Source organism: Oncorhynchus clarkii, chromosome 25 (assembly GCF_045791955.1).
Source record: "Oncorhynchus clarkii lewisi isolate Uvic-CL-2024 chromosome 25, UVic_Ocla_1.0, whole genome shotgun sequence".
NCBI classification, from domain to species: Eukaryota; Metazoa; Chordata; class Actinopteri; order Salmoniformes; family Salmonidae; genus Oncorhynchus; species Oncorhynchus clarkii.
In genome coordinates this window covers 44020658-44034260 of record NC_092171.1, presented here as the reverse complement: position 1 = coordinate 44034260, position 13603 = coordinate 44020658, and the positions used below count along the sequence as shown (strand labels likewise).

The window sequence follows — 13603 nt, the reverse complement described above, 5'->3', positions numbered from 1 at the left end:
TCTAAGCAATGGCACCAGCTATGCTAGTTGGCAACGACGCTGGTCCCATGACGCAACCGCACCCTGGGTGTCTTCAATCTAACCGTGCCATTTTGTCTGTGTCAGGTCTTCTGGAGGAGAGGGCCGTGCTGCTGGGTCGGATGGGGAAACACGAACAGGCCCTCTACATCTACGTACACGTCCTGAAGGACACACACATGGCAGAGGAGTGAGTACTACTGCCTAGACACACACACTGACTCGCACACGGTTGGTTAGCCTTTATTCCCCTCTGAAGTCCACTGAGACGCTTGTGCCAACAGGGAAAGGAGGCTTTTTTTTTCACCCGACTTGGCGACTTGGCTGTGGAAAGGGGAGGAGATTTAACACTTGCTCTTGTATCATGTGACCCCCCCCCGAAATAATCCTTGGACCAGTGTACATTTATGCAGATGGACTTGGAACACGACCACCAAGCCGCGCTTTTTAACACCTGGTTGCCAGCTGCACCAATGTGTCAGAGGAAACATTGTTAAACTGACGACTGAGGTCAGCCTGCAGGCGCCCGGCCCACCACAAGGAGTCGCTAGAGCGCCATGAGACAAGTACAGCCCACCCGGCCAAACCCTATTGGACTCCCGGTCACGAACCCCAGGCTGTAGTGATGCTGCAACACTGCGATGCAGTGCCTTAAACGGCTGCGCCGCTCGGGAGGCCTGACAATGACACGTTTAAATCTGTTTCCCACACAACTTTCAGGTTAAAAAGATGACCTTTTTTGTCTGAGTTCTTCAGAAGCAAAGAGTTGGAGCTGATGCCTCGTTCCCCTTCCGAGCCAAATGCCACCTCCAGAATTGCTGTTGAGGAATAGGTATAATTATTTCAGTTCAGTTTAATAATTATTGAGGTATAATTATTTCAGTTTCTCCATCATAGAGATCCACCCCCCCCCCCACCCCACCCGAACAAGGACACCCCTGTCAACCCAGGCCTTCCATAGAAATGGTTTCTTATCTATATTGAGCTTAGGATTCAGCCAGATTCCAGCTGAAAGATTTAAGTAGGGGTTGACCTTGAACCTAAGAGGTTCTTTTCCAAACCCACTGCATATGTGATGAGTCTGTGCCTCCTTTTGACAGCCGATATATCGTGAAGAGAAATGTTCTGACAGAGGAAGTTTTTAATTGAAAAACCAAGGTGGGACACGTTCTGGAGTTGGGGACAAGTGGGCCAAGTGCCTCGGGCTTAAAGCCTGATGGTATAACAGCGGATTTGGAATGCCAAGCCCACCCTGATCCACTTGCCTCTAACTTGCACAAGTTAAGCCTAGTGCATTTGTCATTCCAAATAAATAAAAAAAATTCTGAGATTATCAAACTGTTTTAAAAGTATATAAGGGGAGTTTTAATTGTCTGTGCTTAGACTCCAGAATTTAGACTGGAGATTACCTGTCCTATTGGCCCCATAATGAAAGAAACAGGTAGTCTCCAGTCCTATTGGCCCCATAATGAAAGAAACAGGTCGTCTCCAGTCCTATTGGCCCCATAATGAAAGAAACAGGACATCTCCAGTCCTATTGGTCCCATAATGAAAGAAACAGGTAGTCTCCAGTCCTATTGGCCCCATAATGAAAGAAACAGGTCGTCTCCAGTCCTATTGGCCCCATAATGAAAGAAACAGGTCATCTCCAGTCCTATTGGTCCCATAATGAAAGAAACAGGTAGTCTCCAGTCCTATTGGCCCCATAATGAAAGAAACAGGTCATCTCCAGTCCTATTGGTCCCATAATGAAAGAAACAGGTAGTCTCCAGTCCTATTGGTCCCAACGTTTTACTGAGGAAGGGAGTAGGACTACAGAAAGTCTCCCACTAAAACATCCAACCAGCCATTAACAACAACATGCTGATTCAAAACTCTTGTTGTGAATCGTCACGTGTTGTTATCTCACTCCAAGCTGATTTTGTGTTGCTCTCCCCTCAGGTACTGTCATAGGCATTATGACAAAGAGACGGACAGAAGCCAAGATGTGAGTAACCCCTTATGACTGACGCATACCTACATACCTGCCTCGTTAACCCTCTATATATGTTAACCCAGTGGTACTATGATACAGGTGTACCTGTCTGTTAACCCAGTGGTATTATGATACAGGTGTACCTGTCTGCTAACCCAGTGGTACTATGATACAGGTGTACCTGTCTGTTAACCCAGTGGTACTATGATACAGGTGTACCTGTCTGTTAACCCAGTGGTACTATGATACAGGTGTACCTGTCTGCTAACCCAGTGGTACTATGATACAGGTGTACCTGTCTGTTAACCCAGTGGTACTATGATACAGGTGTACCTGTCTGCTAACCCAGTGGTACTATGATACAGGTGTACCTGTCTGTTAACCCAGTGGTATTATGATACAGGTGTACCTGTCTGTTAACCCAGTGGTACTATGATACAGGTGTACCTGTCTGCTAACCCAGTGGTATTATGATACAGGTGTACCTGTCTGCTAACCCAGTGGTATTATGATACAGGTGTACCTGTCTGTTAACCCAGTGGTACTATGATACAGGTGTACCTGTCTGTTAACCCAGTGGTACTATGATACAGGTGTACCTGTCTGTTAACCCAGTGGTATTATGATACAGGTGTACCTGTCTGTTAACCCAGTGGTACTATGATACAGGTGTACCTGTCTGTTAACCCAGTGGTACTATGATACAGGTGTACCTGTCTGTTAACCCAGTGGTACTATGATACAGGTGTACCTGTCTGTTAACCCTCTATCTGTTAACCCAGTGGTACTATGATACAGGTGTACCTGTCTGCTAACCCAGTGGTATTATGATACAGGTGTACCTGTCTGTTAACCCAGTGGTATTATGATACAGGTGTACCTGTCTGTTAACCCAGTGGTACTATGATACAGGTGTACCTGTCTGTTAACCCAGTGGTACTATGATACAGGTGTACCTGTCTGTTAACCCAGTGGTACTATGATACAGGTGTACCTGTCTGTTAACCCAGTGGTACTATGATACAGGTGTACCTGTCTGTTAACCCAGTGGTACTATGATACAGGTGTACCTGTCTGTTAACCCAGTGGTACTATGATACAGGTGTACCTGTCTGTTAACCCAGTGGTACTATGATACAGGTGTACCTGTCTGTTAACCCAGTGGTACTATGATACAGGTGTACCTGTCTGCTAACCCAGTGGTACTATGATACAGGTGTACCTGTCTGTTAACCCAGTGGTACTATGATACAGGTGTACCTGTCTGTTAACCCAGTGGTACTATGATACAGGTGTACCTGTCTGTTAACCCAGTGGTACTATGATACAGGTGTACCTGTCTGTTACCCAGTGGTATTATGATACAGGTGTACCTGTCTGTTAACCCAGTGGTACTGTGATACAGGTGTACCTGTCTGTTAACCCAGTGGTACTATGATACAGGTGTACCTGTCTGTTAACCCAGTGGTACTATGATACAGGTGTACCTGTCTGCTAACCCAGTGGTACTATGATACAGGTGTACCTGTCTGTTAACCCAGTGGTACTATGATACAGGTGTACCTGTCTGTTAACCCAGTGGTACTATGATACAGGTGTACCTGTCTGTTAACCCAGTGGTACTATGATACAGGTGTACCTGTCTGCTAACCCAGTGGTACTATGATACAGGTGTACCTGTCTGTTAACCCAGTGGTACTATGATACAGGTGTACCTGTCTGCTAACCCAGTGGTACTATGATACAGGTGTACCTGTCTGTTAACCCAGTGGTATTATGATACAGGTGTACCTGTCTGTTAACCCAGTGGTACTATGATACAGGTGTACCTGTCTGCTAACCCAGTGGTATTATGATACAGGTGTACCTGTCTGCTAACCCAGTGGTATTATGATACAGGTGTACCTGTCTGTTAACCCAGTGGTACTATGATACAGGTGTACCTGTCTGTTAACCCAGTGGTACTATGATACAGGTGTACCTGTCTGTTAACCCAGTGGTACTATGATACAGGTGTACCTGTCTGTTAACCCAGTGGTACTATGATACAGGTGTACCTGTCTGTTAACCCAGTGGTACTATGATACAGGTGTACCTGTCTGTTAACCCAGTGGTACTATGATACAGGTGTACCTGTCTGTTAACCCTCTATCTGTTAACCCAGTGGTGTTATGATACAGGTGTACCTGTCTGTTAACCCAGTGGTACTATGATACAGGTGTACCTGTCTGTTAACCCAGTGGTACTATGATACAGGTGTACCTGTCTGTTAACCCAGTGGTACTATGATACAGGTGTACCTGTCTGTTAACCCAGTGGTACTATGATACAGGTGTACCTGTCTGTTAACCCAGTGGTATTATGATACAGGTGTACCTGTCTGTTAACCCAGTGGTACTATGATACAGGTGTACCTGTCTGCTAACCCAGTGGTACTATGATACAGGTGTACCTGTCTGTTAACCCAGTGGTACTATGATACAGGTGTACCTGTCTGTTAACCCAGTGGTACTATGATACAGGTGTACCTGTCTGTTAACCCAGTGGTACTATGATACAGGTGTACCTGTCTGTTAACCCAGTGGTACTATGATACAGGTGTACCTGTCTGTTAACCCAGTGGTACTATGATACAGGTGTACCTGTCTGTTAACCCAGTGGTACTATGATACAGGTGTACCTGTCTGTTAACCCAGTGGTACTATGATACAGGTGTACCTGTCTGCTAACCCAGTGGTACTATGATACAGGTGTACCTGTCTGTTAACCCAGTGGTACTATGATACAGGTGTACCTGTCTGTTAACCCAGTGGTACTATGATACAGGTGTACCTGTCTGTTAACCCAGTGGTACTATGATACAGGTGTACCTGTCTGTTAACCCAGTGGTATTATGATACAGGTGTACCTGTCTGTTAACCCAGTGGTACTGTGATACAGGTGTACCTGTCTGTTAACCCAGTGGTACTATGATACAGGTGTACCTGTCTGTCTGTTAACCCAGTGGTACTATGATACAGGTGTACCTGTCTGTTAACCCAGTGGTACTGTGATACAGGTGTACCTGTCTGTTAACCCAGTGGTACTATGATACAGGTGTACCTGTCTGTTAACCCAGTGGTACTATGATACAGGTGTACCTGTCTGTTAACCCAGTGGTACTATGATACAGGTGTACCTGTCTGTTAACCCAGTGGTACTATGATACAGGTGTACCTGTCTGTTAACCCAGTGGTACTGTGATACAGGTGTACCTGTCTGTTAACCCAGTGGTACTATGATACAGGTGTACCTGTCTGTTAACCCAGTGGTACTATGATACAGGTGTACCTGTCTGCTAACCCAGTGGTACTATGATACAGGTGTACCTGTCTGTTAACCCAGTGGTACTATGATACAGGTGTACCTGTCTGTTAACCCAGTGGTACTATGATACAGGTGTACCTGTCTGTTAACCCAGTGGTACTATGATACAGGTGTACCTGTCTGTTAACCCAGTGGTACTATGATACAGGTGTACCTGTCTGTTAACCCAGTGGTATTATGATACAGGTGTACCTGTCTGTTAACCCAGTGGTACTATGATACAGGTGTACCTGTCTGCTAACCCAGTGGTACTATGATACAGGTGTACCTGTCTGTTAACCCAGTGGTACTATGATACAGGTGTACCTGTCTGTTAACCCAGTGGTACTATGATACAGGTGTACCTGTCTGTTAACCCAGTGGTACTATGATACAGGTGTACCTGTCTGTTAACCCAGTGGTACTATGATACAGGTGTACCTGTCTGTTAACCCAGTGGTACTATGATACAGGTGTACCTGTCTGTTAACCCAGTGGTACTATGATACAGGTGTACCTGTCTGTTAACCCAGTGGTACTATGATACAGGTGTACCTGTCTGCTAACCCAGTGGTACTATGATACAGGTGTACCTGTCTGTTAACCCAGTGGTACTATGATACAGGTGTACCTGTCTGTTAACCCAGTGGTACTATGATACAGGTGTACCTGTCTGTTAACCCAGTGGTACTATGATACAGGTGTACCTGTCTGTTAACCCAGTGGTACTATGATACAGTTAACCCAGTGTACCAGGTGTCTGTCTTAACCCAGTGGTACTATGATACAGGTGTACCTGTCTGTTAACCCAGTGGTACTATGATACAGGTGTACCTGTCTGTTAACCCAGTGGTACTATGATACAGGTGTACCTGTCTGTTAACCCAGTGGTACCCTATGATACAGGTGTACCTGTCTGTTAACCCAGTGGTACTATGATACAGGTGTACCTGTCTGCTAACCCAGTGGTACTATGATACAGGTGTACCTGTCTGTTAACCCAGTGGTAGTGGTTATGATACAGGTGTACCTGTCTGTTAACCCAGTGGTACTATGATACAGGTGTACCTGTCTGTTAACCCAGTGGTACTATGATACAGGTGTACCTGTCTGTTAACCCAGTGGTACTATGATACAGGTGTACCTGTCTGTTAACCCAGTGGTACTATGATACAGGTGTACCTGTCTGTTAACCCAGTGGTACTATGATACAGGTGTACCTGTCTGTTAACCCAGTGGTACTATGATACAGGTGTACCTGTCTGTTAACCCTATGATACAGTTAACCCAGTGGTACCAGGTGTCTGTTAACCCAGTGGTACTATGATACAGGTGTACCTGTCTGTTAACCCAGTGGTACTATGATACAGGTGTACCTGTCTGTTAACCCAGTGGTACCAGGTGTACCTGTCTGTTAACCCTATGATACAGGTGTACCTGTCTGTTAACCCAGTGGTACTATGATACAGGTGTACCTGTCTGCTAACCCAGTGGTACTATGATACAGGTGTACCTGTCTGTTAACCCAGTGGTACCCTATGATACAGGTGTACCTGTCTGTTAACCCAGTGGTACTATGATACAGGTGTACCTGTCTGTTAACCCCCAGTGGTACCCAGTGGTACTATGATACAGGTGTACCTGTCTGTTAACCCAGTGGTAGTGGTTATGATACAGGTGTACCTGTCTGTTAACCCCCAGGTGTACCTGTCTGTAACCCTGTGATACAGGTGTACCTGTCTGTTAACCCAGTGGTACTATGATACAGGTGTACCTGTCTGCTAACCCAGTGGTACTATGATACAGGTGTACCTGTCTGTTAACCCAGTGGTACTATGATACAGGTGTACCTGTCTGTTAACCCAGTGGTACTATGATACAGGTGTACCTGTCTGTTAACCCAGTGGTACTATGATACAGGTGTACCTGTCTGTTAACCCAGTGGTACCAGGTGTACCTGTTAACCCAGTGGTACTATGATACAGGTGTACCTGTCTGTTAACCCAGTGGTACTATGATACAGGTGTACCTGTCTGTTAACCCAGTGGTACTATGATACAGGTGTACCTGTCTGTTAACCCAGTGGTACTATGATACAGGTGTACCTGTCTGTTAACCCAGTGGTATTATGATACAGGTGTACCTGTCTGTTAACCCAGTGGTACTGTGATACAGGTGTACCTGTCTGTTAACCCAGTGGTACTATGATACAGGTGTACCTGTCTGTTAACCCAGTGGTACTATGATACAGGTGTACCTGTCTGCTAACCCAGTGGTACTATGATACAGGTGTACCTGTCTGTTAACCCAGTGGTACTATGATACAGGTGTACCTGTCTGTTAACCCAGTGGTACTATGATACAGGTGTACCTGTCTGTTAACCCAGTGGTACTATGATACAGGTGTACCTGTCTGCTAACCCAGTGGTACTATGATACAGGTGTACCTGTCTGTTAACCCAGTGGTACTATGATACAGGTGTACCTGTCTGCTAACCCAGTGGTACTATGATACAGGTGTACCTGTCTGTTAACCCAGTGGTATTATGATACAGGTGTACCTGTCTGTTAACCCAGTGGTACTATGATACAGGTGTACCTGTCTGCTAACCCAGTGGTATTATGATACAGGTGTACCTGTCTGCTAACCCAGTGGTATTATGATACAGGTGTACCTGTCTGTTAACCCAGTGGTACTATGATACAGGTGTACCTGTCTGTTAACCCAGTGGTACTATGATACAGGTGTACCTGTCTGTTAACCCAGTGGTACTATGATACAGGTGTACCTGTCTGTTAACCCAGTGGTATTATGATACAGGTGTACCTGTCTGTTAACCCAGTGGTACTATGATACAGGTGTACCTGTACCTGTCTGTTAACCCAGTGGTACTATGATACAGGTGTACCTGTCTGTTAACCCTCTATCTGTTAACCCAGTGGTGTTATGATACAGGTGTACCTGTCTGTTAACCCAGTGGTACTATGATACAGGTGTACCTGTCTGTTAACCCAGTGGTACTATGATACAGGTGTACCTGTCTGTTAACCCAGTGGTACTATGATACAGGTGTACCTGTCTGTTATCCCAGTGGTACTATGATACAGGTGTACCTGTCTGCTAACCCAGTGGTACTATGATACAGGTGTACCTGTCTGTTAACCCAGTGGTACTATGATACAGGTGTACCTGTCTGCTAACCCAGTGGTACTATGATACAGGTGTACCTGTCTGTTAACCCAGTGGTACTATGATACAGGTGTACCTGTCTGTTAACCCAGTGGTACTATGATACAGGTGTACCTGTCTGTTAACCCAGTGGTACTATGATACAGGTGTACCTGTCTGTTAACCCAGTGGTACTATGATACAGGTGTACCTGTCTGTTAACCCAGTGGTACTATGATACAGGTGTACCTGTCTGTTAACCCAGTGGTGTTATGATACAGGTGTACCTGTCTGCTAACCCAGTGGTATTGTGATACAGGTGTACCTGTCTGTTAACCCAGTGGTACTGTGATACAGGTGTACCTGTCTGTTAACCCAGTGGTACTATGATACAGGTGTACCTGTCTGCTAACCCAGTGGTACTATGATACAGGTGTACCTGTCTGTTAACCCAGTGGTACTGTGATACAGGTGTACCTGTCTGTTAACCCAGTGGTACTGTGATACAGGTGTACCTGTCTGTTAACCCAGTGGTACTATGATACAGGTGTACCTGTCTGTTAACCCAGTGGTACTATGATACAGGTGTACCTGTCTGTTAACCCAGTGGTACTATGATACAGGTGTACCTGTCTGTTAACCCAGTGGTACTATGATACAGGTGTACCTGTCTGTTAACCCAGTGGTACTATGATACAGGTGTACGTCTGTTAACCCAGTGGTACTATGATACAGGTGTACCTGTCTGTTAACCCAGTGGTACTGTGATACAGGTGTACCTGTCTGCTAACCCAGTGGTACTATGATACAGGTGTACCTGTCTGTTAACCCAGTGGTACTATGATACAGGTGTACCTGTCTGTTAACCCAGTGGTACTATGATACAGGTGTACCTGTCTGTTAACCCAGTGGTACTATGATACAGGTGTACCTGTCTGTTAACCCAGTGGTACTATGATACAGGTGTACCTGTCTGTTAACCCAGTGGTACTATGATACAGGTGTACCTGTCTGTTAACCCAGTGTTATTGTGATACAGGTGTACCTGTCTCTACTGCGCATGTACCTGTCCCCTCCTGACGTCCACTGTCTTGGGCCAATCAAAATGGAGCTGTTGGACCCACAGGCCAATCTAATGGCAGCTCTACATGTCCTGGAGCTGCACCACAGCAAGCTGAATACAACTAAGGTAGGTTGCACCACAGCAAGCTGAATACAACTACGGTAGGTTGCACCACAGCAAGCTGAATACAACTACGGTAGGTTGCACCACAGCAAGCTGAATACAACTACGGTAGGTTGCACCACAGCAAGCTGAATACAACTAAGGTAGGTTGCACCACAGCAAGCTGAATACAACTACGGTAGGTTGCACCACAGCAAGCTGAATACAACTAAGGTAGGTTGCACCACAGCAAGCTGAATACAACTACGGTAGGTTGCACCACAGCAAGCTGAATACAACTACGGTAGGTTGCACCACAGCAAGCTGAATACAACTACGGTAGGTTGCACCACAGCAAGCTGAATACAACTAAGGTAGGTTGCACCACAGCAAGCTGAATACAACTAAGGTAGGTTGACTCAAATGATGTCAATTAGCCTATCAGAAGCTTCTAAAGCCATGACATCTTTTTCTGGAATTCTCCAAGCTGTTTAAAGGCACAGTCAACTTAGTGTATGTAAACTTCTGACCCACTGGAATTGTGATACAGTGAATTAGAAGTGGAATAATCTGTCTGTAAACAATTGTTGGAAAAATTATAAAAAAACTATAGTTTGTTAACAAGAAATTTGTGGAGTGGTTGAAAAACTAGTTTTAATGACTCCAACCTAAGTGTATGTAAACTTCCAACTTCAACTGTATCTATATTATATATATATATTATATCTCTCCACCAGGCCATCGACCTGCTGCCAGCCAACACTCAGATCAGAGAGATCCGTGTGTTCCTGGAGAGTGTTCTGGAGGAGAAGGCTCAGAGGAAACGCTTTGACCAGGTCCTCAAGAGTCTGCTGCAGGCCGAGTTCCTACGGGTGAGAGAGAGAGAGAGAGAGACGCTCTGTGTGTTGGTGTCGTGTCCTATGTTACTGTCCTCTACCAGGACCTCTTTCAAAAACTTCAGAAGGAAGGGAGGAAGCTCTTGAGTTTGAAGGTAGACCTTGAAATACATCCACAGGTACACCTCCAATTGACTCAAATGATGTCAATTAACCTATCAGAAGCTTCTAAAGCCATGACATCATTTTCAGAGCTTCCTCCCTTCTGATGTTTGAGGAGAAGGTTGAAGGAAAGAGCAACAAGGAACTACCTTTGGAGATTCAACCCTGATGTCTGTTTGTGGTCTGTCTGATGTGTGTGATGTTTTTGGTGTGTGTGATGTTTTTGGTCTGTCTGACGTGTGGGATGTTTTTGGTCTGTCTGACGTGTGTGATGTTTTTGGTCTGTCTGGCGTGTGGGATGTTTTTGGTCTGTCTGGCGTGTGGGATGTTTTTGGTCTGTCTGATGTGTGTGATGTTTGTGGTCTGTCTGACGTGTGTGATGTTTGTGGTCTGTCTGACGTGTGTGATGTTTGTGGTCTGTCTGACGTGTGATGTTTTTGGTCTGTCTGACGTGTGTGATGTTTTTGTTCTGTCTGACGTGTGGGATGTTTTTGGTCTGTCTGACGTGTGGGATGTTTTTGGTCTGTCTGACGTGTGTGATGTTTGTGGTCTGTCTGACGTGTGATGTTTTTGGTCTGTTTGACGTGTGTGATGTTTGTGGTCTGTCTGACGTGTGTGATGTTTTTGGTCTGTTTGACGTGTGTGATGTTTGTGGTCTGTCTGACGTGTGTGATGTTTTTGGTCTGTCTGACGTGTGTGATGTTTTTGGTCTGTCTGGTGTGTGTGATGTTTTTGGTCTGTCTGACGTGTGTGATGTTTTTGGTCTGTCTGGCGTGTGGGATGTTTTTGGTCTGTCTGGCGTGTGGGATGTTTTTGGTCTGTCTGACGTGTGTGATGTTTGTGGTCTGTCTGACGTGTGTGATGTTTGTGGTCTGTCTGACGTGTGTGATGTTTGTGGTCTGTCTGACGTGTGTGATGTTTTTGGTCTGTCTGACGTGTGGGATGTTTTTGTTCTGTCTGACGTGTGGGATGTTTTTGGTCTGTCTGACGTTGTGGGATGTTTGTGGTCTGTTTGACGTGTGTGATGTTTTTGGTCTGTCTGACGTGTGTGATGTTTTTGGTCTGTCTGACGTGTGTGATGTTTTTGGTCTGTCTGACGTTGTGTGATGTTTTTGGTCTGTCTGACGTGTGTGTTTAGGTCCAGGAGGAACGTATCTTCCACCAACAGGTGAAGTGCATCATCACAGAGGAAAAGACCTGCAGGGTCTGTAAGAAGAAGATCGGAAACAGGTAAACTTTTTTTAATTTTACCCGGTAAATTGACTGAGAACACATTCTCATTTCCAGCAATGACCTGGGGAATAGTTACTGGGATGAATGAGTCAATTGTAAACTGGGGATGATCAGGTGGCCATGATGGTATGAGGGCCAGATTGGGGCTTTAGCCTGGACACCAGGGTTAACCCCCCCTACTCTTATGATAAGTGCCATGGGATCTTTAGTGACCTCAGACAGTCAGGACACCTGTTTCACGTCCCACCCGAAAGACAGCACCCTACACAGGGCAGTGTCCCCAATCACTGCCCTGGGGCATTGGGATATTTATTTTAGACCAGAGGAAAGAGTGCCTCCTACTGGCCCTCCAACACCACTTCCAGCAGCATCTGGTCTCCCATCCAGGGACCGACCAGGACCAACCCTGCTTAGCTTCAGAAGCAAGCCAGCAGTGGTATGCAGGGTGGTATGCTGCTGGCTATTCTAATATCAATGCTTTATAAACACCTATAACTATGTCATACATCTTTAGTATGTGATAAAAACCTGTTGTAAATCTGTGGTAAAGGCTGTCTATGTACTAAAACACTCTGTCCTGTCCAGCGCCTTCGCCAGGTATCCCAACGGTGTTGTGGTTCATTACTTCTGCTGTAAGGACCGAGGGGTGTGTCCTACGGAGCAGTGACACCGCTACCCCCCCCCACCTGGACGCAAAGCACTCTGGGATACTAACAGACCATACCGCCGTGTACTGAAATGACAGAATAGTTCCCTCCTGTGGACTTCGTGTTCGTAGCAGCACCCTGGAAGGCTGGGTTGAAACGACATCACAGCAGCTGGGATATTCAGGAGGAGAGGAGGACTCCATCTCCGGAACTCTGGCTGCTTCTCTCCGGAACTCTGGCTGCTTCTCTCCGGAACTCTGGCTGCTTCTCTCCGGAACTCTGGCTGCTTCTTTCCGGAACGAACTCTGGCTGCTTCTCTCCGGAACGAACTCTGGCTGCTTCTCTCCGGAACGAACTCTGGCTGCTTCTCTCCGGAACGAACTCTGGCTGCTTCTCTCCGGAACGAACTCTGGCTGCTTCTCTCCGGAACGAACTCTGGCTGCTTCTCTCCGGAACAAACTCTGGCTGCTTCTCTCCGGAACAAACTCTGGCTGCTTCTCTCCGGAACGAACTCTGGCTGCTTCTCTCCGGAACGAACTCTGGCTGCTTCTCTCCGGAACGAACTCTGGCTGCTTCTCTCCGGAACGAACTCTGGCTGCTTCTCTCCGGAACGAACTCTGGCTGCTTCTCTCCGGAACGAACTCTGGCTGCTTCTCTCCGGAACGAACTCTGGCTGCTTCTCTCCGGAACTCTGGCTGCTTCTCTCCGGAACGAACTCTGTCTGCTTCTCTCCGGAACTCTGGCTGCTTCTCTCCGGAACGAACTCTGGCTGCTTCTCTCCGGAACGAACTCTGGCTGCTTCTCTCCGGAACGAACTCTGGCTGCTTCTCTCCGGAACGAACTCTGGCTGCTTCTCTCCGGAACGAACTCTGGCTGCTTCTCTCCGGAACGAACTCTGGCTGCTTCTCTCCGGAACGAACTCTGGCTGCTTCTCTCTGGAGCTGCTACCAGCTACCTATTCTGCCCCTGCTACCAGCTACCTATTCTGCCCCACATCCCCAGCTACCTATTCTGCCCCACAACCCCAGCTACCTGCTAAACTACAGTACCTGT

General features: G+C 46.5%; 1 protein-coding gene across 1 annotated transcript in view; it reads left to right on the top strand.

Annotated features, from left to right (window-relative positions):
- Positions 1–12778, top strand: part of LOC139383453 (vam6/Vps39-like protein) — a 46861-nt gene extending 34083 nt beyond the window's left edge. Inside the window, exons 19-24 of the mRNA XM_071128002.1 lie at positions 106–208; positions 1960–2005; positions 9547–9696; positions 10410–10544; positions 11809–11900; positions 12489–12778. Coding sequence (XP_070984103.1) covers positions 106–208; positions 1960–2005; positions 9547–9696; positions 10410–10544; positions 11809–11900; positions 12489–12570 — 608 coding nt within the window. The 3' untranslated portion in view covers positions 12571–12778. The remainder of the gene's footprint in view (positions 1–105; positions 209–1959; positions 2006–9546; positions 9697–10409; positions 10545–11808; positions 11901–12488) is intronic.
- The last annotated feature ends 825 nt before the right edge of the window (positions 12779–13603 follow it).